The following is a 23,818-nucleotide window of genomic DNA, read 5'->3' as shown; positions in this document are numbered from 1 at the left end:
ATAAAATTCAAAGATGTGTGTGTCGTTTTATTTTGAATGCGTGTAGCTCTTAAACTGTGAAAGTGAGATGCATATACTTACTTACCAAATTTCATATTCTCGGTCTAATTCCTAAAATTTAGTGAGAAGCGTAATTTAAAAAAATACTGGACGCTCCAAAAAAGATCTGAAAGTGCTTCGAAACGATTTGGGGGGGGGTACACATAGAAATCAGAAAGCATGCATAGGTAGGTACTTGGCAAATTTCAACTTCTTGTAAGTTGTGGGCATAAAGTTTACCTATTTATTTTTCGTTTCCAGTCGAACATTTAATTTCTGAAAATTGCCAAAGAAATGGACTCAAAGATGTACATAAAATTCTGGCTCATTGGATATTTTTTGCATGTTCTTTTGATTTAGTTTGGTTTGAATCCAAAATTTCTGCTGATCTAAACACTGCGACAAAAAAAAATGGAACATTGAAAATACACATTTTTTACCTTGCTTTTCAAGTTGTTATTCACTTCTTCCTCTCCCCAAAACAACCTGTTTCAGCCTTTCAAGGTTGTCTGTCTGCCTGTCTCGCCCTTCAAAGTCACCAATGCTCGTCAGGCCTCACAAGGTCATTAGCCCATCTGTCCGACCTTTCAAGATCAGCATGTCTATTTGCTCTCTCTGCGATCATTTTCCAGCCCGGCCGGTCACTCAAGGTCACTATAACTTACCTGAATAGCCTCTTAAGGTCCTCTGCCCTCCCCCCGTTCACTGTTTTTGCAGCCCAGGTAAGGCTATCATTACACTAGCCCTTACCTAGGTATATGTTTTTTTGTTTTTGAAAGTTGGAGTGAGGGAGGAAAGGGGGTACTCCAATGTCGAGACTGACAGGGGAACCTCTCGAGGTGCTCGCTTCCAATTCGAACGGAACCTCAATTTTTGGAAAGAGCGTGGTCTAAACACCTCACAACCGAAATTTCAGCTGCCCAAATTCATTTTTAGATTTTTGGCAAACATTTGAAAATTCAAAATTGACCATTTTCAGTGATTTAATTTTTTTTTATCAAAATAAATTCGGAAACTATTAGTATAGGTAGGTATAAACCCCTCAAATCCAAATTTCACCGTTTCCAGCAATTCTGGAGCCTCCAGCGCAATAAGAGAAGTAGAATGAACAGAAGAAAAGAAGAAAAGACAAAAACAGAAAAACTCAAAAACACAAAAAGATGGAAAGACTGAAAGACAAACTTTGCCAAAAATCAAAAAATGAATTTGGGCAGCTGAAGGCAGGAAGAAGACCATTTTAGAATATTTTTGCCTTTTCAAGGATTTTGCATGACTTGTGAAATTGAAACGATTTTGAATCTATTCGAAAGTTGTGTAGGTACCAAAAATGACTTAGAATAGCGAACAAATTTCAAAAACGGGTTACCTACTTACTTACTTCTAAAAGGATATACAAATAATATGAATAAAATAATTAATCGACACGAGAAAACATTTTTCAACGAAACTTTTTTTTAAATTTTTAATGTAAATTTTGAAATTTGAAACCCTGGTAGAAAATAGATGGTTCAAGTTGGGGATCCAAAATCTCACAGTCTTTTGAGGATCTCCTCCCCCTAACTTTTTATCGAATCCCCTCCGGTTTTCCAAAAAAAAAACCGAAGTCAACTCACCGGTCACCGTAGTATAGTGCTTTACTTACCAATGTATGTAACATTACGTTGTTACCATTGAGATAAAGTCTTAATCTTTGCTACAAACAACTCGTGAAAATCTGCAAAATCATACCCACCTCATCATGGAGATAATGTTAAGTAAGCCCGTACTGTTATACATATAAGTACCTACCGACATGTGTCCGTAAGTACCTGTACCTGTATCTATACCTACGTAGGTAAGTATACGTCTTGAATTACCTAATCATTAAGTACGATTCGATGAGCTCTACTTTGAGTAGATAATTAGGTATTCACAAGTAAAACCATCTCACACTTTGAAATTTACCTGTATATAAAGTGAAGTGATCAAGTTACACGTTTATTCATGTACCTAATCATTTTGAATCCACGAACCTATACTTAATACGTTATAAAATTTAAGCAAATTCTTCTCAATTTTAACTGCACTCATTCGTAGGTACTGGAAATTTCATCCACCATGAGTCAAAAATTTATTCGTTTCGCGAAAGTGATCACCGTCGAACCAGCCTATTTTCTGTACTGGTTAGTTTATGGTACGTAATATCAGATGCCACCTACACCAATCTACTACTGCAGAAAAAATGTCGCCTCAGCACATTCTCAGAACCAGATTTGAACACACCTTGTGACGATGAAAAACAAGGCGTTATTTTCGCCACTGAAATGAATTCTTTCTATCGTTTCTTGATGATGATTTTAGCTGTAATTTTTTCCATATTTATGGCATCCTGGAGTGACGAAGCTGGAAGACGTAGAAGACCTCTTATTTTCCTACCAATAATCGGGTTAATTTTTCGATCATTGTTTGGCTGCTTGAATTCTTATTTTTGGTCATGGACTCCTTCGATTGCCGTGTTATTAAATAGCGTACCTGAAGTGGTGACTGGAGGAATTATGATGATGACATTAGCAACTCAAATATATATCGGAGATGTATCTTCGGCGGAAAATTGCACAATGAGGATGGGAATTATTTTAGCTGCTGTAACGCTCGCTGATTTGTTTGGATGTGGTAGCAGTGGATTCATTCTTCATCGTATCGGATTCTTTTACACGTATTTACTATGTTTCATTTTATCGGTTATTTCACTAACGTTGGCTTGGATTTTCGTCAAAGATATCTCAGTGCCGGTTGATCGAAAATCGAATATTGTAAAATATTTTAATGTGACAAAGATCACGGATAGTTTCAAAGTTGTTTTTAGTAGGACGTTGGGAAAGAAAAGAATTGTCGTGTTGATATTGATTATAAATTATACCTTGATACTTTTCACCATTCACGGTAATATTACGAGTTTTAATTCATCCTTCAAATTTTATTTCAATGAAAAATGCATCCTTCTTGATCCTCATGTGTGTTTTGTTTCAGGAGAAAAGGGTACCTATTTTATACTTATTTCTCAGGCACAAATTCCACTCTAATGAACGCGAATACAGTTTATATGTGTTTTATCGGTATACAGGAGTTATTATAGGTGAGTAGTTATTGCATACTTACCTATAGAATGTTGCCTAGACTAGAAATTAAAATTATAATCCATGGTACCTAGTACCTACTTACCTGCAGAGTTTCCAAAAGTATCGAGAACCTATTCTTACGTAGAACTTTTGTGCTGAACATCTTTTTTAATTTTATTGTGGCTACTCAGGTATTTATTTGAGCAAACAAATTCTTGAAAAAAATTAAGATAACGGTTACCTACCTATTCTTGGAAATTCTGTGCATAGTAATAGGTATATGGTGCGAATAACGCTACGTTCTCATATTAATGAAGATGAATGTAGGTGATGAAGTTGATTCATCTTTATGACAATTACCATATTCTCTGCCACAGGAAACTTATTTTGCTCTGTTGTATTGAGTAAGCTTTTAAAAGTACATGATGGCATAATAGGATGTCTTGCTGGTATTTTTGACACAATCGCAGCTTTCGGATATCTGTTGGCCAGTGAGCATTGGCATCTCTATATTGGTAATCAATCATTCGATCACAATGTTTTACATAAATTAATTTGACAGTTGTTAACTTATACAAATTATGTGATTGTTGCAGTTCCTTTATTTGACATATTCCATGGCGCTGCCCTTACAGTGTGCATAAGTTTTCTCAGCAAGTATTATGAAAGTCATGAAATAGGTGAGCATGTGAATACGTATATATATAGATTATTAAATATTTTCAATTGAATATGTGAGTTATATAAAGTGGATTCCCTCCTCCGGAGGTGCTCCTGGAAAGGTAGAAATAGACCCACAAAGAGGGGAAATTTCCGAAAAAAATTGTGATTTTTTTCGCTCCTGTCGCAACCCAACCAGTTTTAGGAAAAATTGCTGAGTCCCAAATGAAAGTACCTATTTGAGATCGCTTATTTTAGAATAAATTCGTGTTTTGAAATTTTTTTACAAATTGGTAACCTAATTATTCCTACTTATTTTCCACCAGTTTTGCCAAAATTGAAAGGTATAATTTCTGAAACTGCCTCATTCTGGAATGCAATATGGCCAATTTTTTAGTCATAAAGTATTTCCAATTTCGAATTATCAAGAAAAATAACCAAAAAGCTATGATATATATAGGTACGAAATTTTTTCGGTTTTTTGAGATTAGCAATTACCTATTAGGTAATCAAAAAATTGGCACCATTGTGTTCCAGAAAATTTCCGCGGTTTCAAGAATGATTTTGAACATTTCGACACAATTAATGCGAAACATTTGCTATAAACAAATTTCAAAACACGAATTTATCCAAAAATATACCATTTGCAAATAATTTTCAACCGCTCATTGCTGAATTTGTTCAGAATCCGCCGACCTTTTTTTTTCTTTCGATCCATCCTATTGTACCTATACGGCTATACCTATACTGACTGTCCATCGCATCGAAAATCTTTTCGTAATTTTTATTTGCTTACTTTTGAGGTGGACACCAACTTAAATACCTACGTATTTGGAAGATTTTATGAGGTGAACAACATGTGACAATTGAAGATAAAAATTCACACATTAGATAATACATAATACATATACCTACTCTAATTGAGTGCAAGTCAAGTTGAATGACGCTATATGCACAGAAGTGGAAGTGTTCTTATCAATAACCTTTAAAAAAAATTGAAAGAATTTTAATGCCGTTATACCATTGTTTAATTTTTTTATGTGATAGCGTTATCAAATTTGAGTTGTAAGATTAACGTAGCAGAATGATATAGTAAGTATAGGCGATTATCGTATTTGATCTACATACCTACCTAAAAGTTGAAACTGTACTTGATATGAATGAATGAACAAATAGTGAGAGGTTTTTTGAACAAAGGTATAAAGCGGTACCTAATAGCGAAAATCCTATGCTTTTTTTTACGTAAATTTTTCTGGACAGAATTTGAATAGTTTTAGGCAACTCTGCAGTCTGCAGCTTCTACTGCCTCTAGCAAATTTTTGGAGATTACAATTATTACGAATTAGGAAATTTTACCCAATCGATTAAATTAGAAAGTTGAAATTTGTAAAGTAGATGTGTGCGGTAAGGATAGATGAAAAGATACCTCTGGAGGGAACGTATGGATTTTCAAAGAGAAGCAATTTTCAGAAAAATCACGGTTTTTTCACTCTAGTTTCCACCCAGCCTGTTTTGAGAAAAATTACCCGGTTCAAAAAATATAGCATTTGGAATTCTGCGTCGACCTAGGCCATTGCCATCAAAATCCAAGACCACTTTTTGGATTCTACTGAGCGCTTGAAAATTTGCAAAATGGCTCATTTTTGAGTAAATTCGTGTTTTAAAAATTTTTTCTTTTGAAATATTTTACAATAATTACTAATTAGGCAAAAATATCAACGTATTTCATTTCTAAAACTCGGAGATAATTTTGGGATACAGTGGTGCCAATTTTATCGGAACTATTGAGGATAGTAGGTATACCTATAGGTATGCAAAAACCTCATCAAATATTTTCGCTTTCTTTTTTTTTGAAAAGGAGTGAGTCTTATCTTCAACGTTGTCAGGAAAGGGAATTCGTAAAAATCAGTTTTAGCTCAATTAATCGAATTCGTAGCTAATCAGGATACTTTCCTCACCTATGAGGGTTCGGTTCATAGGTTTTTCGTAATTTCGAAGAAATAAGTAATAATAAGATGGTTAATATGGTAATTAAAGATGAAATTTGGCTAAGAGATGACATAAATGCGTAATTTCCTCGTAGATGAATCCATCAAACTCGTAAAATTGATGGAATTCAGCCGGTCATAAATTCGAAAATTTATGGCACATATGGCATCAAGCCCCATGTTGGGCGCCAAAATGTAGGGGGAGAAAGTAATTATACGCGTTTTCTCTCTATCGTCTCTGGTTGTACTCGTAAAATGCACACTTCCGCGTCCAAAAGGTGGGGGGCACATCTCAAAATCAAACACATTACTTTTGTTGATTCTCAATATAATTGCATTTCTTCGCTTAAACACAATTATCCACCAACATTATGTCCTCTGACTCTTTCCTAAGGAGCCTCGTGAACCGTAACAAATACACGATTTTAATGGGGAACTTGATATCGTGAAGCGCGAAGTCATAAAACAGTAGAATAGGTCATAAGTTGTCCAGGTAGGAAGCCCTGATAATGAATCATCTCAGGGATAGAAAGCGTATGAGGAAATTATGACATCAATTAGCCAAATGATAAATTCATGTATTGAAAGTGTAACACGTAATATCACAGTAATAAATCAAATGCGTAATATGGTGGCAGGCTTTCAACGTTTTTAGTTGCATATTGGGCTCAAAGCCGGAAAGCTCATATACAACCCCCTGTTGGGGTCTTGGTTAAGGACATCGCGTTCTCTGGATTGCTGTGTCTACTGACAAGCTTTTAACCCCGACGCCCGAGTGCTAGTTACATTCCACGGTTCCTCATTTATGATCCTTCATGACTTATATCCCACGATACAGTGGAGATATAAGAACGCGTAAGGCGCGACTCGATATGTTGATCCATGATGAATGCGATAAGTTCCAAGCGTCCTTAGAAAGTGTATCCTCATCATAAATTGGTGTTCGTAATTCTTGATCACTGTGGTATTCCACTGGGCAGCAAGAAGTCGAAAGCGTGAGGAGGAATGCGTACAACAACTGGAACAGCTAGTGTGGTGAGTTGTTGGAACTAACAACTGAGGAAAAAACGCTTTAATTTGAGCTTGTATGAACGCGGTTGGTGCTCGTTAGTAACCCCTTGACCAGTTGTTCTGTCAATTTTTCAATTACGAAATCGCTGGAGAATTGGAGAAGTGCAGGGTATACGGTTTCGAATGGGCTGAAACTGATTTTGAATTGGGGGTCTTCCACCTACACCAACCGCGTTCAAACATGCTGAAGTTGATCTTATAAATCTGGAATGTCTAAAATATGACCAGATGCTCCAGAATGGCTTGAAACTACCTTCAATCAACTCGGCATGTTGAAATCAGGCACCAGGGTATAGGTAAGGTAGGAGTAATTAATTATTCTGGGTTTTCTGCAACTTCGTTTGATGAAAACAACTTTCAAAAAACTGACGATGGCGGAGGCTTCAGAACTGCTGTGATACTATTCGAACCCGTTTCTGGTTGATTCAGAAGACGGAAAAGGGCACATAATTTCAATATCTGAGTTTTTTAGTTTAATTTTGTGACATTTCGACTCCCCCCTCCCATTTTTAAGCCAAATTAGTAAGTATAATTTTAAAAAATTCAGAAAAAAATCGAAAAATGCATTTCAGCTCATCATTTTATATTCAAAAATCAACTGAAGGTTCTAGAGCTGCCCGAAGGTCAAAACTATGTATTTCAAATTGAGATGCACTTATTATACAAAACTTACACATTTCCAACTTAAATAAAATTTGGGCCTTTCCTTTTTGCCCATGATTCGATTTTTTTTTAATGCTTCAAAATTCGAAAAATGAACTTTGGCTTGATGAATTAATTTTTTTTCAGCTTGTTGTTGATTTGCCTATTTTTATTATTATTTTTTTTTGTGATTTGAGCAACCATGTGCACCTGTTCATACTTAACTTGAAATGTTTTCAGGTCGTCTGAATTCTGTTCTTGGTATATTTATTCTAATAACTCCAGTCTGTCATCCAATTTATAACGGTATTTTTGAGCACACTATGGACGTATTTCCATCAGCATATTTCTTTTTGAGTGTTTCATTGGACACGATCATCGTCTTGCTGTACTGGTAAGTCACTCAAATTGGCAGACGTAATACGAGTAGGTATGAGTAGAATGAAAAATGGTTGTACCCAGTAGATTTTTCCGTGGAGGGGAATAATTGGTTCAAACTAAGAAATGTTGTCAAAGGGGGCAAAATAAAGTTTCCCAGGGGGGCAGAAACCTAACAACCATGTCATTTATTTATTTATTTAAAAGGAGGGACTTCAACGGCTGAAATTTATTTGGAAGTTAGCATTTAGAGTAAAAAGCTGTATACGAATATACTTACCAAAAATAATGAAGAAAAAAGTCGCTCCCTCTAAAAAAAATACATATGAAAAAAATGAAGTGATAGGTATGTGTCCAAGTCATGCCCCAAGTGAAAGAAGGACTCGAAATTTCGAAGAATTTCCCAGTATTTTTTTTACAATTTCAGAACAAGCTGAACTTAAGCGTGTAATCAGTACTTATCTCTTCCAGTGAAACAAGAGTGTAAAAATTCTTGGGAAATTACTGCTTTTTACCATCAACAATTTTTATCAAAAAAAAAACATGGACTTTCAAGGAGGAGTGGGGTTATCAACTATAAATCCCTTCTTTGAATCCGGAATATTGTCTGTACCTATTATTCATTAATTTTTTTTATATTTCAGCGTATCGTATTTCATCAGCCAAAAATTACTGATACGAAAGCCGTTTACCGAAGAGAAAATGAAAATGATTCATTGAAAACGTCAACATTATTAACAAACTCATTTCTACGGTTTTACCTCATTGTTGTTGCGATCTGAATTTTTTTTCTTTTGACTTCCTGACCAAAAAATTTCCATGGTTGATGTTCCAACTGCTATGTTAATTTGTACCTTCCTTGTCACGATAATAAATATATGTGCCTACCTAAGTCTGGATTTTATCTTTACTTTTATGGGTTTTACGTAGGTATCATTAAATTTCTGATAGCGAGTACACCTACCTATACTGAAGTTTTTGCAAGTGTACCACTTGTTTGGTTTTATCGGAATGTTTTCGTAGGAAAAACAAAAGATATGACTACTTAGTATAGGCGATGGTGTTGACGTTTGACATTTAGTTGCTACTAATTTCAACCATGTGTAAGAAGTGTTCTCAATTTGTAAATAATACAGCCGTTGAAGTAGCATATTGCCTGTATACGCTCATCTCCGTCATAGTCAACACCACCTACACAAATTTATTTCTACAAAAAACATGCCGACTGAATTGCACCTCAGAACCAGACTTGAGTACGCCTTGCGACGATGAAAAAAGCGGAATCATGTTTGCATCGGAATTCAACTCATTTTACCGTTTGGGGATGTTTTGCTTGTGCACAATTTTTTCAATGTTGGCGTTAAGCTGGAGCGATTTAGCTGGTCGTCGTCGAAGGCCTTTGATTCTGTTGCCCATTCTTGGTTTAATTTTTCAATCAGCTCTGGGATGTTTTCACACGTACTTTTGGAGTTGGCGTCCAATTACCGGTGCTTTGTTGAATATTGCGTTTGAAGTGATAACTGGAGGGATACCTTTGATGACATTGGCAAGTCATACGTATATATGCGATGTGACGAATCTGAAAAATCGAACCATGAAATTGGGTTTTTTGGCAATCAGCAGAACATTGGGCGATTTTATTGGTTTCGGCAGTTCTGGATTTATTCTTCGTAGCTTGGGATTTTTTTACACGTTCCTTCTGTATGTGCTGTTGTCATCGGTCACTTTGGCATTTGCTGCAATTTTTATCGCGGATACATCAGTTCCAGTTAGGAAAAAACCGCACCTTTGCCAGGTTCTTAGTGTAATGCAAGTTGTAGACAGTATAAAAACAGTGTTCAAGAAAAGTCTCGGACGAAATAGAATCGTAGTTTCGATGTTACTCGTTATCTCTTCGTTGGTGTTTTTTACTACTCAAGGTAAAAAAAACATTTCTGATAATGTACATTGTACATAGGTAGTTACTAAGTAGGTATTCATTGATAAAAATACGATAATATTTTGGCAATTTCAGCGAGTGTGAGGTGACTGAACCTAAGTATGAGGTTGAAAATGTAGGAATGATTTCATTTTTCCCCTTTAATTCAAAGATTTTTTTATCTAGGTAAGTACCTACCCCAGTGAGTTGGTCTTTTAGTCTGATCTAGCTTATAGATACCTACTTTTGTTGTTGCATGTAGGTCTAGGTACTTTAATATACCTAACTACTCGTATTATTATCGAACATTTCGTTTTGATTTCAGGAGAAAATAGTGTTCAATACTTGTTCCTTCGGTATAAATTTCATTGGGATGAACGTGACTACAGCTCTTACGTGATTTACAGATATGTTGGAGTGATCATCGGTAAGTTACCTATCTATTTTATACTTAATTGTTTTTTTCAAATCATTAATATGTGTGTTTTTTTTCAACAGGAAATATATTTTGCTCAGTAATTTTGAGTAAAATATTAGAAGTACACGATGGATTAATCGGCATGTTCGCTGGATCATGGGATCTTTTAGCTGCTCTGGGATACCTTTTAGCAAGTCAAAACTGGCATCTCTATATCCGTAGGTACCTATCTAATTTTTGCTAATGTAGATGCCTCTTCATTTAGGTACTTACTATTAATTTATTCACCTTTTTTTCTACAGTTCCCATATTCGACATATTTCACGGCAGTGCTTTTACCGCGGGCATTGCTTTTTACTCTAAATATTACACCAGTGACGAATTTGGTAAGTACACTCACTAAGTAGGTACCTATGTACCTAATTAAAAAACATAAAAATTCACATAATTAGATAGTCCAGCCGGAGAAGTAGGTAGTAGGTATCTACGTAGATAGGAAAAAGATAAATTTTGAAAAAATTATCCCGGTTGTCTTTTCAAGATAAGTTATTTTGTCCAAATTTCTGAATTTCAAAAATTGAAAAAAAAACAATACCTAAAATTCTAAAATTATGCCAAAATTTCCAAAATTTGGAAGTAAGTGAACAGATTTTCAACTTTCATGAATTTGGGGAAATATTTGAGAAATTCTCAACATTATGAAACTTCTAAAAATAAAACTTGGAAAAATCTTACCGAGTTTTTGTCGCTACACAACGTGTTTTAAGGAGAATGGTCCAGTCTTAGTCTCAAATAAAATCATTTGAGATTCTGCGCCAATCTAAGTTATGCGATTTTCGTCAAAATCCAAAACCACTTTTAGGGTTCTACTGAGCGGTTGAAAATTTGCAAATCGCTTATTTTTGGATAGATTCAGATTTGTGTCTTGAAAATGTGTTCTTTGGAAATATTTTGCTTTAATTACGTCAAGATATTGAAATAAGTATACCTGTCATTCCTGAAACTGGGGGAATATTTTGGAATGCAGTGCTTCCAATTTTTCAAACATTTTTGTTAATTTCCAAAAATCAAAAAAATAAGTAATACCTTAAGTTTTTGGCTATTTTCTTTGGATGTTTTGAAATTGGAAATTACTTACTGCCATTTGATAACTTTATGATCATTTTTCAGGGCGGTTGCATTCTTTTATTGGTTTAACTGGAGTGTTGATTGCATTATGTTATCCAACCTATCATGAAATTTTTCAACAAACGTTGGATGTTTTCCCCTCTGCATATTTCATCTTGAGTATTATATTGGACATTATTATTGTTCTACTCTATTGGTGAGTAGTTAGAGGCATACTCATGTACCTACTTAACTGCATTTTTCATAATTTTTTTTTTGAGGTAAATGCTCTTTCAGTTTTTCGTACTTCCTCAGCAAGAAATTGCAGAATCAAAAACCCAGGCAGAAAGAAGAGGTACCAATGATGACTTTGTGATTAAATCGACTCATATATCTCTAGTCAAGCTTTCAAATTGTTATTCGAATATCTGGGATTACACCTTGATAACCATCTCACATAGAGAGATCATAATATTCTGAAGAAGAGAACTCAACTTGACAAAAAAACTCAAATTGCTTTATTGGTTTCTTGGAACTAATAATATGCTGAACCAACAAAACAAGATCTTTATATACTTGTAGGTACAAATGTTTATTCAAACCAATGTGGTAGTATGGTATTGAACTATAGGGTTCGGCTAGTGAATCCAATATCCTGATTATTAGAAGATTCCAGACCAAAATTCTAAGAAATCTTATAAACGCGCTGTGGTATGTGAAGAAAAGCACAATTCTCAAAGATTTGGAAATACCTAGTGTGAAATCAACGATATCCATAAGAAATAACATTTATCAAGAAAGAATTTATAACCACAACAATGTATTAGTAAAAAATCTTTTGAATTGTGATGAAGAAATATACCGTCTGCATAGATGTCATGTCATGTATTGGACCTACCAGTGAGATTTCAATCTTAATCACGTGCAAGCTGAATGTTACTTTTTTGTAACACATTGCTTTTCGTTTAGTTCCTACAAATAAAATGAAAATAAAATATTTTGGAGATAGTGATTGGTTCAGTTTCTCATATGCCTACACTGCCTACAGGCTACATGTGTCAATGAGAGAGGAGAGAGGTGATGAACTGATTTTAAGAGCTCGAAGAAAAAATTAGCCAACATCGTCGACCAGTTGACTGCTACATTTTAGATGCAGAATCCAGGAAATCATGTGCGCATGCGCCACATTCAATGTTTACAGTGCCCTGATTGAACCAGGTCCAATGCTGGAGGGGAGAGAGATGCAGAGCTGTAGGACCAAAACGATCCTGAAACTGGCCAATCCCAAAACCAAAATCGTTATTTTTCTTGATCTGGCCAAACTGAAAAAATCCGGGAACCGATATAATTTTAAACCCAAAACAATCCCGGAACCAAAACAAAATCGTTTTGGTTTTGGGATTTCAATTTTTGCCTTTTTTCCCCAAAACTTTATTTTGATAAATAATGGTCATTTTACATCATTTATCATCAATCATTCAGATTGTAATAAAAATTACTTGACAAATTAAGTAAAATATGCATTTAAAACATTAACCCGCCTCCCCAACTTAAAAAATGTCATTGACTAATAAATTTTCCTGCACCAGAACAAAATATGGCATGGCATTGGGATATTCAGAGGGGGTGCGTTGAGGTTGCACCATCAATTTCTCATGTTGATCATTTTGCCTACTTTTTCATTTTAAAAGGGGCAAGGCAAACCGGCAAACATTTTTTTTTAAATTTGCAATTTCCACATTTATTGATTCTTTATTTTTAGGGTTCCCCCACCAATGGGGGAACCCTATTAAAATCGCTCAGTTTTTCAGGTTTTCAGGTTTTCAGTTTTTCAACACTTCGATACTAGCGCTATCTGGAGTACCAATGTCAAATCTGAGACTGATTAAGAATTCAATTTTTAATTATTTGTTTGCATACGTATATTGATGTTTTTATAAATTTGAATGTTTAAGTTTATAAGGAATTGATCCGACTTCACTTTAATAAAACTAGTATACCTACTCTTTTTTGGAAATATCAATAAAATCCCCAAAAATACATAATCAAAAATCGAAATTAATTTCTAATATTTTAGAAATAATGTAAACATGGCCAAATATTTCTACTGAATGTACATGAAATTGAAATGTCAACACTTGACCAATCACTGATTACGTGATTAGTATTTTCAATACCAAATCCGAGACTGATTTAGAATTAATTATTTGTTTTTATTTTTTATTATCAGTACCTACCTATGGTACTCATAATTTTGATGCTTTATGCATGTCAAATGCTCAAATTTATTTGATCCGATATTTTAATAAAATTAGGTGTGCCCTATTACCAGAAAACTCGATTTCCGAATTGAATAGGTATTGATTTTTCAATTTTTGTTTTCAGATTTTTGAATAGGTATTTGAATTTTTAATTTTGGAAAAAATCTTATTAACGATTTTGGATTTGGATTTATTTTATTTCAGTGTAGTATTAAACAGAACAGGGAAATGCAAAAATTAATCACTTTGGTTACCTCGAAAAAAGAGGATATTTTTTATCAAATCTGGGGAACCCTCTTGCCAGGTCCCCCGGACCTCGCTTGTTTTTCATTTTTTTTTTAAATTAAAAACAGGTGGAATCACTTTGACTCCTCACTGACAATTGTGTGTCCATGTCCAACTTGCTTGTGCACAGCAATTTGCCTATCCTTTTAATTTAACTTATTTCAGGGGCAAATAATTTCAAGCTTCTGGTCTGTACAAAATTTTTTAAACAAATTCTGTCCCTTGAAATAAAAAAGTAGGCAATCTCCTCCGCACGGAAAATGAACGGCAGAGCATACAGGGTGCCCAGAAATATCAAGTACCCCTAAAAAAGTTTTCTACTAAAATACTTTGGTTGGTCACAGTGAATGATAATAATGATAGCACATGATTGGTTGTTGGACTGGAGAGATAACATTCCACCAATCATATGCATCTATTTCACGTTGCCAACCTATATTTTTAATGAAAAACTTTCTTTGGGGTACTCGACATTTCTGAGCACCCTGTACATGCATGTGTACCAGGAGTCGTTACTACCCTATCTTTCATTCCTGCGGAGCGATCGCAGAAAGAAACCGGTTTGTGACAATTGTTGCCATGTTGGGGTCAGTGGGACCTACACCATTGGATTTTTCACATCAAAGCCTCCCATTTTTAAACCCTTGCAGGGTCCATTAGTCAATTTGGGCTTAAAATTAGTTGAAATGGAAATCCCAAAACTAAAACCAATTCAACCTGGAACTGAAACAATTTTTTCAATCCCAAAACGAATCCCGAAACTGAAATGAAAATTTAGACGAGCGAATCCTGAAACGAATCCAATCCCAAAATGAATAAATTTTGATCCCAAAACCGAAATCCAATCCCCAAATCGTTTCAGTCCCACAGCTCTGGAGAGATGGTTCAGCTTTGCCTTTGCAACACGGTCGAGTCACTTCATCACTTGTAACGTTGTAACACAGCCAACCACTTTGCCAACACTAGTAAACTGGCGCATGTGCAAAACGTTTCCTGGATTCTGCATCCAAAATGTAGCCGTCAAAAACTCCGATTTAAATTATTCCTCCATGTATATCTTGTATGGTTGACAGCCAACATAGATTTTTCAAAGTAACTATCAGCAGGGCAGATTGTTACGTACCTACCTACTGATTGAAAAAACACCTGTGAATACCTAAAATGCTAATACTCGTGTAGTATAGGGTACATAATATTTATTAATTCTTTGTTTGGAGGTTAGGACTCATTACAGGCGAAAATGTGGTCCAAACCCATTATTTCAATTTAAAACACTCAACTATCAAAATTATCGGTGCAAGGGTTTGAGCAAAAATTGAATTGCTTAAGAAGGTGGCTTACATTCAGCAAAAAATAATGAGTGGATTTAAAATTGATTAGCCTACTTACGTGACCTTTTATTCCCGATCGGCCAAGTTCACAATGAGCGATGATTTATTTCAATGGCCTTTGTGATCGCATAACACACCTGTTTGATATCAGTTTAAGGTATATTACCTAGTTATCTACCTACGAGTATGTGTTTTGTCTGCTTGAATGGGAAAATTTTTATAGTTTATTCTCCAACTGCCGTATTTTAATGTATTTCTTGTCATTGAAGCTTAGGTAAATAAAGTTATTTAAGCACCAGACTTATCGCAAGTTCTAAGGTAGGTATCTACCAGAGCTTTATTAGGTATTTGTTTTATTTTCTATGTATCAGAATGGTTTCTTGACCAAAATAAAAGTAAAAAAAATTGGCAAAAAAAAAGGATGATAAAAACATTTACTTAGTGCATACTTATCGTTCAAGCGTTTTGTTATTTTAATTTCAACCATGCCGAAGAAAAGTTCTCAATTTGTAAAATGTATAACCGTCGAACCAGCATTTTGTCTCTACACTCTTGTTTTCGTCATAGTCGACACCACCTACACCAATTTACTGCTGCAAAAAGCATGTCGATTGAACTGCACATCAGAACCTGACCTGAGCACACCTTGCGACGATGAAAAAAGAGGTATCATTCTGGCATCAGAATTCAATTCATTTTACCGTTTGGGGATGTTCTTCCTATGCACCATTTATTCAATGCTGGCGTTAAGCTGGAGTGATTCAGCTGGTCGTCGTCGAAGATCTTTGTTCTTATTGCCCATTGTCGGATTGATTTTCCAGTCACTTTTGGGATGTTTGCACTCTTACTTTTGGACTTGGTTACCACTTACCGGTGGTTTAATGAATATTGCGTTTGAAGTGATGACCGGAGGAATAGTGGTGATGACGGCGACAAGTAATACTTACATTTGCGATGTGACTAATTTGAAAAATCGCACTATGAGATTGGGATTTTTATCGGCTGCTAGAACATTCGGCGATTTAGTTGGTTTCGGAAGTTCCGGATTTATTCTTCGAAGTTTGGGATTTTTTAACACTTTCCTTTTATGTGCGCTGTTATCGTCGGTTTGTTTAGTGTTGGCTTTGATGTTCGTCAACGATATATCGGTGCCAGTGGATAAGAAACCGCATTTTTGTCAGATGTTCAATTTAATACGAATATTAGTGGAAAACACGAAAGTGGTGTATAAGAAAAGTCTCGGACAAAGAAGAGTCGTAGTGTCGACGTTATTCGTTATCTATATGTTGTTGTTTTTCACTTCTCAAGGTAAAAAAATATATATATGTAGGTATTTCTGATAATACGTACTTACCTGGTAAAACACCGCGCACTATTCGAAGAATTGCATTTGAAATCATTATTACGAAAAATTTCTTTTGTAGGTAATAACTTTGAGAAAAATTTATTAGAATTCAACTCTAAAAAACCAATTTGAAATGACCACCCAGAGAGAAATGATGATTGGATTTGAGAAGATCAAATCTGATCCAGACATTCGTCCTACTTTCCATTTTTAGTCGGATGGGATTTGTTAGGACTGGATCTGGTCAGATTCAGAAATACGAGTAGCATAAATCCAATTTGATCTGATCACCCAGCAGAAAATAATTTGATAAGATCCAATATAGGAGACCTGATTGGATCTGACTGATTTATTAGCACTAAGATCTGATCTGGTCAGCTAGGTCCAGAATTCCCTGAATCCAATTTGATCTGATCAGATTGATATCAGATCAGGGTTTTGTCGATTAGATCTGTAGATATAGGTATACAGACCCGATCTGATTCAATAGAGGAGATCTTGAATCTGATAAGACCATGTTTTATCAGATCATATCAGCTGATCAGGTCATATCCGGGCATTCTGTAGACCCAATTCGACCTTACTACATAGGTAGATCTAATTTTGATCAGATTATATTTGTTCAGACCGGATCAGATCCAATCTTGTCCTGAACACCAACAAATCATTTTTTTTTGTTTTTTTGTTTTACAAACTGAGATTATAATATCAGGTGTTTTGTGTTTAAATTTCAGGCGAAGGCAGTGTTCAGTATTTGTTCCTTCGGTATAAATTTCATTGGGATGAACGTGACTACAGCTCTTACGTGATTTATAAATATATTGGAGTAATTATAGGTGGGTACGAGAATACCTGCAATACCTCTAGATATGATCTGATTTGAACCCACTCTAATGACCAAAATTTGTACTAAATCCAGTACCAACCTACCATAAAAATCATTTTTTTGAAATTCCAACGACTTTGGATTCAATTGTTCATTATTTTAATAAAAATCCTTCATGTTTCAGAATAAAATTGAAATTGAAAAAAAAATTAGAACTCCTATAAGATAATGTGGTGACTGGGACAATCCTTGGTATTCAGAGGGAAAGTTCAGTCAAGACCACGATATGTTAAGCCCAGGGAACCTAGTCTTGCCCGATATCCTTACGAAAGATATCAATGTGCACAAGGTGACGAAACACCGCAGAATAGATCATAGACCGCAAATGATGTGACAAGTTTTATTGTAAACATCTCTGATATAAACCCGACATAGATTATTACAAATAAAACGCACAAACATTATTAAAAAAAGCACTTGCAATATCGATTGCAAGTGGAAGCTCTGAAATGCATCCGAACCGGAACACCAGTGAAAATATACTCAACGTTTTGTAACGTCTCTAATGGCGGAGTGGCTATACTCGAACTAATCCGACAGAGTGCACTACTTAGTCAGTGCAGCCACTCCGGAGGAACACATCTTCCCTCTAGGTGGAAGCTGTGGGCGCATCCCCTACCATCACAATAACTTTCAAATTGGAGTTTTACTGATTGATTTTTCTTTGATTATCGATAACACTATCGTCTTTTTTCAACAGGAAATATATTTTGTTCGGCAATTTTGAGTAAAATGTTAGAAGTGCATGATGGATTAATCGGCGTATTCGCTGGATCATGGGATCTGTTGGCTGCTCTTGGATACCTTTTAGCAAGCCAAAATTGGCATCTGTATATTAGTGAGCATCCAACTTGATAAAATACGTCTCCACCTTCGTAAATTTCGGTGAATTATTCAACTTTTTCGTTACAGTTCCTATATTTGACATATTTCATGGCGCTGCTTTAACCACAAGTACTGCTTTTTATACCAAATATTACACCAGTGATGAATATGGTAAGTATTAGATGAAAAATTACCTTGGAGATTATAAGCTTTTTTTACCCAAGTATAATACTTATCATTTTACGGTCACATCTCGCATTAACTATTCCATCATTTTTTCAGGACGATTAAATTCTTTTCTCGGGATATTTGGATTGATGATTCCTATATGTTATCCAACTTACCATGAAATTTTTCAGCGAACATTGGATACCTTTCCTTCGGCGTGTTTCATCTTAAGTATTATATTGGATGTTTTCGTTATTATATTGTATTGGTAAGTATGAAACTAATCCTATTTGATGAAGAAATAATTCCACAAGACGCTTGTTTTTGAGATTACCAGAACAATGCTTTTTTAACAATATTTTTGATGCAACAAGAAGTTGACATATTTTATTCGCGAGGAGAGAGAAAACCACTCAGATGTTTTTGGTTTTCTGGTACCTATTTCGTGATGTTCATATCAAATTGTGCCAAACCATTCCTTACAATGTGTGTTTTCAGTTATTCTTACTTCCTTAGTAGAAAATTACCATATCAGAAGCCAAAGGAGAAAGAAGAGGTTCTAATGATGGCGCCATTATAACGTCCATGCAGTGATGTAGGTATACTTTTACTTGTACCCTGTACCACCTTACCTTCATATAATTCCTGGTCATGTTTTGATGTAGGTAATTCTAGCTGTGGGTAGAGATGATGAGTGATTCCTCAACTCATATACTCAGGAGTGCGGAAGAATAAATTACCCAATTCTGAAACCTGAAAGAACAATTAGTACAATGCACAAGATCAAAATGTATTTTTTTCTGTAGTCTACTCTGCTGAAAATTAGCAACACTTTATTAAGTATTTAATTTAGTATCCAATAGGTAGATTTTCTTGTGACCTTAATTTCTCTTAAAATTATGTAGAGTATTTCTTGTCGATATGGGAAGTAATTTTACCTAATATCAACGTAACACTTATTATGATACAGATTGGAAAAGAAAAAAAAGAAAAACAATAATAAAGAGAATTACCTATTAGCTTTAGTGAGTTTCATTTTTAAAGAACTAGGTACATAAGACATGCTTTTCTTTGACATGAATCAAGATAGTAGGTATACCTAAACGCCTCAAAATTTTCTCAGAAATTTAAATGAAGGAAAAGAAAATAACAAAATGATAACCCCCATTAGTTGATAATATACCTGGTATTTCCCCTGGCTTTCAAAAAATGAACCGAGGCCATGAGTCAGAAATGTCTTTCACTTGTCAAGAATTGTTGTTGTTGTTTGTGGAATGTCATAGAATATCGCACTGTCACACACTCGTCTTCCAAGTTCTAGGTTTTCATTTCGTCTAGAAATTTACATACCTGGGTGGTTTAAACTTAGATAGCTTGACGGTTAATCAATGACCAACGTACTTTTACCTTCATATTTTTTTTCAATTTTACAAATTTAAACAATATTTTGAATTTATTTTTGTCAAAACTATTCACTTTTTTCCGTTTTAATGTCTACAATGTTGGGAATAAGTATTTCTAGATTGTTATTCAATTCAATTTATTTCAGTTTTTATGTACTTCTTTGACACTTTATTAAAGCTTCATGGTTACAGAGTATTATGTCCATTCCATTAGAACTCTCGAACGTGAACTGCTGCTCCTTCCAGAATTAGATATGCTCAGCACGGAACCGTTATTTCTGCTTATAGGGGTAAAAGATTCGGATCTGATCTGATCATGAGCTCAAAATTGGGTTATGATTTTGAGATGATGAGATAATTGAGAAAGTGTCAGGTGACCTATCAAAATGTGGTGAAATTACATGAGAAATTCAAATACATATTTCAATTTTCAACCAGAATATTAAATAAATGATCATTTTCCAGCCAATCATAACATTTCCCGTACGGAAAAATACTATGGTTAACTATAGTATTTTTCCGTACGGGTTTTCTACTTTTTTCCTCACTTATTCTACTTACCTATTCTATTTTGGCAAAAAAGAGATTTTTTGATTAAAGTAGTTTAGATGAAAAGCAAGATCTTTTTGGATGGTTTTGACCAAAAAAGCAAATTAACTTGTTCGCAATTTCAGCAAAAAAAAACATTTATAGCGATTTGGGCCGTTTTTTTTTAGAATTTTACAAAAAACAAACATGAAAGGAAAATTTTTGAAAAAAATAGAAAACTTACGGCAATTTTTGAAAAAAGCAAGATTTTTGGCAGTTTTGTAAAAAGCAAAATTTATTTGGTAATTCTGGAAAAAAGAAAACTTTTTGACAATTTTGAAAATTGGAAAGGTAGCTGAAAGCTAAAAGCTGAAAGCCAAGGACGTTTGGGGGTTTTGAAAGCTATAACCAAAAGCTTTATTTATTCAGCTTTCTTTCAGCTTTTTTGCAAATTCATTCGGTTCAGTTTCTGTTTGAGTTATTTTTCAGTTTTCATATTTTACTTCTCTCCCTTTGTCAGTTTTTTCGTTTTTTTTTCATTGTGGATGTAAATTTCCATTTTCCTTTCAATCACCTTTGATATGAGGAAATATGCCTTCATCATGTATGAGATGCTTATAAGAATTCTCCATAAGAATATCTCCCGCCAATACTGAAAGTAGGTCAATGTGAGAACTATGTTTTAGAAACAATACGCATGTCTCATAGAAAAATCATACATATTGTATTCATCCGCGACACGTAGCTGGAGGCTCTGTGGATCGGATCTCTGACCAGCAACTTTACTTAGTTTTGGCAGATCGCGAATGCTGGTTCTCTGTCAGCCTGATGAGGGAGCTGGTCTCCTCTCCTTTGGTTTTACGTTATAGGCACCGACCTTATGAAGTGGTTAAAGTGTGTTTTTAACGCGATAGTTTTTCGTAAGTTAAATTATCGTGGTACTTATTGGGCAAACCTCCGATCCTGCTAGCCATCGGAATTGCTTCTTGTATGAAAGGGTACTTCTAGTAATCAATTTCTATTGCGGAGCCTAGTATTAGTGAGCTCCCGCGAAAGAGACAGGAAAAGCGTACAGTGTTAGAGATATGAAAATATCTCGCCCTTGATCTTGGTACTCATAAAGGTATTTAGTAATAATTAGTGTACTAACATTTATTATTATGGAAATAATTATCTCAACTAACGCGAGTTGTGTGGTATATGTACCAGAGTGTATACCCATTATAAAATATTTCTTGTAGTTATTTTATATTATTTATGTTAAAGTGTACTTACATATTATTCTTTCTATCAATAAATCACATTGTTACTTCTCCGTGTCAAATGTGTATTGTTTATTGGTAAATATGAGTAATTAATGTGAAGGGTGAACTAGTATTTATTGGAACCTCTCCTATGAACTGAGCTATCCACGGCAAGGTAAATATTCCTTCTTTAAGGAATATTTATTGACTCAACTATGTAAATAGGAAGTATGATAATTTCCCTCTATCCCAATAATGTCAGATCTCACTCTATCAACCTCATTAAAAAAAATTTGAAAAGCCGAAAGCTGAAAGCTGAAAGCCAAAAGCCAAAGGATTTTTCGAGGCTAAAAGCTAGCTGTTAGAAAGCTTTATGAATTTGAAAAGCTAAAGCTATATAGCCGAAAGTTTCATCTTTCAGCTTTTCATCCCTGTTCCCTACTTTAAGTGTCAATTCAGCAGAAGATAACATCCCGTGAGGCCTTTTACGCTGATAGGTACACTGACGTATCAAACGCCTAAAAAACGCCATAAAAACCATGGTAAAATTGTGGTATAATAGTCGTATACACGGCAATTTTACGTTCGCTCAAAATACTGTGATATTGCGAGTAGTATTTTTGACGTAAATTTGCACTTTTTACTACTTTGCGAGTACGTCAACTGTACGCCAAAGTTGCGAGGAGTAATTTTGATGTAAATGTGTCGTACCTACATCATCATTTTTACTCTTGAAAAACGCTTTCATTAGGATGTAGTATTTTCAACGTAAACTTATGGTACATACGGCATGGTTTTGTAAGACGTATTAACGTCGAATTTGGAGACGTAATTTTGACAAGAAATTGCTGTAAATACTACATCATCAATTAGCCTAAAATACATCGAATTTGCGCGTAGTATTTTTGTGATATTTTTATGGTTGATACGTCATGAACTGAACTCTGAAAAAACGTCTGATTTTGCATGAGGTATTTTTGACGTATATTTGGAATTTTTACTACATTGTAAGTACGTCAATTAAACGTCAAAGTTGTTAGGAGTAATATTAGCGTTTTTCAAGAGTAAAAATTATGATTTAGTTACCACACATTTACGTCAAAATTACTCGTCGCTACTTTGGCGTATAATTGACGTACTCGCAATGCAGTAAAAATTGCAAATTTACCACAAAAATACTATTATGTGCAAATTCGACGTATTTTAGGCTGATTAACGATGTCACATTTACTGCAATTTTTTGTCAGAATCACCCTGACAAATTTGACGTTACTACGTCTCAAAAACCATGGCGTACATACCACAATTTTACGTTGAAAAAACTCTATCTTAATGAAAGCGTTTTTCAAGAGTAAAAGTTATGATTTAGTTACCACACATTTACGTCAAAATTACTCGTCGCTACTTTGGCGTATAATTGACGTACTCGCAATGCAGTAAAAATTGCAAATTTACCACAAAAATACTATTATGTGCAAATTCGACGTATTTTAGGCTGATTAACGATGTCACATTTACTGCAATTTTTTGTCAGAATCACCCTGACAAATTTGACGTTACTACGTCTCAAAAACCATGGCGTACATACCACAATTTTACGTTGAAAAAACTCTATCTTAATGAAAGCGTTTTTCAAGAGTAAAAGTTATGATTTAGTTACCACACATTTACGTCAAAATTACTCGTCGCAACTTTGGTGTATAATTGACGTACTCGCAATGCAGTAAAAATTGCAAATTTACCACAAAAATACTATGAGTAAATTCGACGTATTTTAGTCAGATTAACAATGTCACATTTACTGCAATTTTTTGACAGAATTACCCTGACAAATTTGACGTTACTACGTCTCAAAAACCATGGCATACATACCACAATTTTACGTTGACAAAAACTACATCTAATGAAAGCGTTTTTCAAGAGTAAAACTGCCGTATTTTCGACGTAAATTCGCATCACAGGTATGTCAATTATACGCCAAAGTTGTGACGAGTAGTATTGACATAAATGTGTGGTAACTAAATCATAGTTTTTACTCTTGGAAAACGCTTTCATTAAGATGTAGTTTTTGCAACGTTAAATTGTGGTACATTACGCCATGGTTGGTGAGACGTAGTAACGTCGAATTTGCCAGGGTAATTCTGACAAAAAATTGCAGTAAATATGACATTGTCAACCAGCCTAAAATACGTCAAATTTACGCATATGGTATTTTTGTCGTAA

General features: G+C 34.7%; 3 protein-coding genes and 1 long non-coding RNA gene across 7 annotated transcripts in view; 3 read left to right on the top strand and 1 right to left on the bottom strand.

Moving 5' to 3' along the window:
• Positions 1-23,818, bottom strand: part of LOC135838936 (uncharacterized) — a 282,350-nt gene that overhangs the window by 8,802 nt on the left and 249,730 nt on the right. The gene's annotated exons all lie outside the window — the stretch shown is intronic.
• LOC135838786 (uncharacterized) lies at positions 1,756-8,925 on the top strand. The gene is made up of 3 exons (XM_065354543.1): positions 1,756-2,975; positions 3,049-3,154; positions 8,900-8,925. Exons 1-3 carry the CDS (start codon positions 2,343-2,345, stop codon positions 8,923-8,925), a joined length of 765 nt encoding a protein of 254 aa, XP_065210615.1. The 5' UTR covers positions 1,756-2,342.
• Positions 8,896-12,329, top strand: LOC135838923 (probable peptidoglycan muropeptide transporter SLC46). Of its 2 annotated transcripts, XM_065354747.1 has the most exons (6): positions 8,896-9,795; positions 10,120-10,221; positions 10,293-10,430; positions 10,515-10,598; positions 11,383-11,536; positions 11,617-12,329. In XM_065354747.1, the coding sequence occupies exons 1-6, from the start codon at positions 8,976-8,978 to the stop codon at positions 11,693-11,695; spliced, it is 1,377 nt and encodes a 458-aa protein (XP_065210819.1). In that variant the 5' UTR covers positions 8,896-8,975; the 3' UTR covers positions 11,696-12,329. The 2 variants fall into 2 exon arrangements, with proteins under 2 accessions (XP_065210819.1, XP_065210820.1); XM_065354748.1 differs by lacking the exon at positions 11,617-12,329 and having other exon boundaries at positions 10,293-10,434; positions 11,383-11,513.
• On the top strand, positions 15,083-19,439 carry LOC135838922 (probable peptidoglycan muropeptide transporter SLC46). Its single transcript, XM_065354746.1, has 7 exons — positions 15,083-16,504; positions 17,276-17,377; positions 18,128-18,265; positions 18,340-18,423; positions 18,535-18,688; positions 18,919-19,015; positions 19,086-19,439. Exons 1-6 carry the CDS (start codon positions 15,682-15,684, stop codon positions 18,998-19,000), a joined length of 1,383 nt encoding a protein of 460 aa, XP_065210818.1. The 5' UTR covers positions 15,083-15,681; the 3' UTR covers positions 19,001-19,015; positions 19,086-19,439.

The sequence above is a fragment of the Planococcus citri genome, chromosome 3, assembly GCF_950023065.1.
Source record: "Planococcus citri chromosome 3, ihPlaCitr1.1, whole genome shotgun sequence".
NCBI lineage: Eukaryota > Metazoa > Arthropoda > Insecta > Hemiptera > Pseudococcidae > Planococcus > Planococcus citri.
The sequence above is the reverse complement of the archived record's forward strand: the minus strand, read 5'-3'. Positions and strand labels throughout refer to the sequence as shown.

Coding starts and splice junctions, on each gene's coding strand:
- LOC135838923 (XM_065354747.1), top strand. CDS start 8,976: ATGTGTAAGAAGTGTTCTCAATTTGTAAATAATACAGCCGTTGAAGTA. Junction 10,599..11,382: donor TTACACCAGTGACGAATTTG/GTAAGTACACTC, acceptor ATCATTTTTCAG/GGCGGTTGCATTCTTTTATT. Junction 11,537..11,616: donor ATTATTGTTCTACTCTATTG/GTGAGTAGTTAG, acceptor ATGCTCTTTCAG/TTTTTCGTACTTCCTCAGCA.
- LOC135838922 (XM_065354746.1), top strand. CDS start 15,682: ATGCCGAAGAAAAGTTCTCAATTTGTAAAATGTATAACCGTCGAACCA. Junction 18,266..18,339: donor AAATTGGCATCTGTATATTA/GTGAGCATCCAA, acceptor TTTTCGTTACAG/TTCCTATATTTGACATATTT. Junction 18,689..18,918: donor TTCGTTATTATATTGTATTG/GTAAGTATGAAA, acceptor GTGTGTTTTCAG/TTATTCTTACTTCCTTAGTA.
- LOC135838786 (XM_065354543.1), top strand. CDS start 2,343: ATGAATTCTTTCTATCGTTTCTTGATGATGATTTTAGCTGTAATTTTT. Junction 2,976..3,048: donor TTCACGGTAATATTACGAGT/TTTAATTCATCC, acceptor GTTTTGTTTCAG/GAGAAAAGGGTACCTATTTT. Junction 3,155..8,899: donor GTATACAGGAGTTATTATAG/GTGAGTAGTTAT, acceptor ATGTTTTCGTAG/GAAAAACAAAAGATATGACT.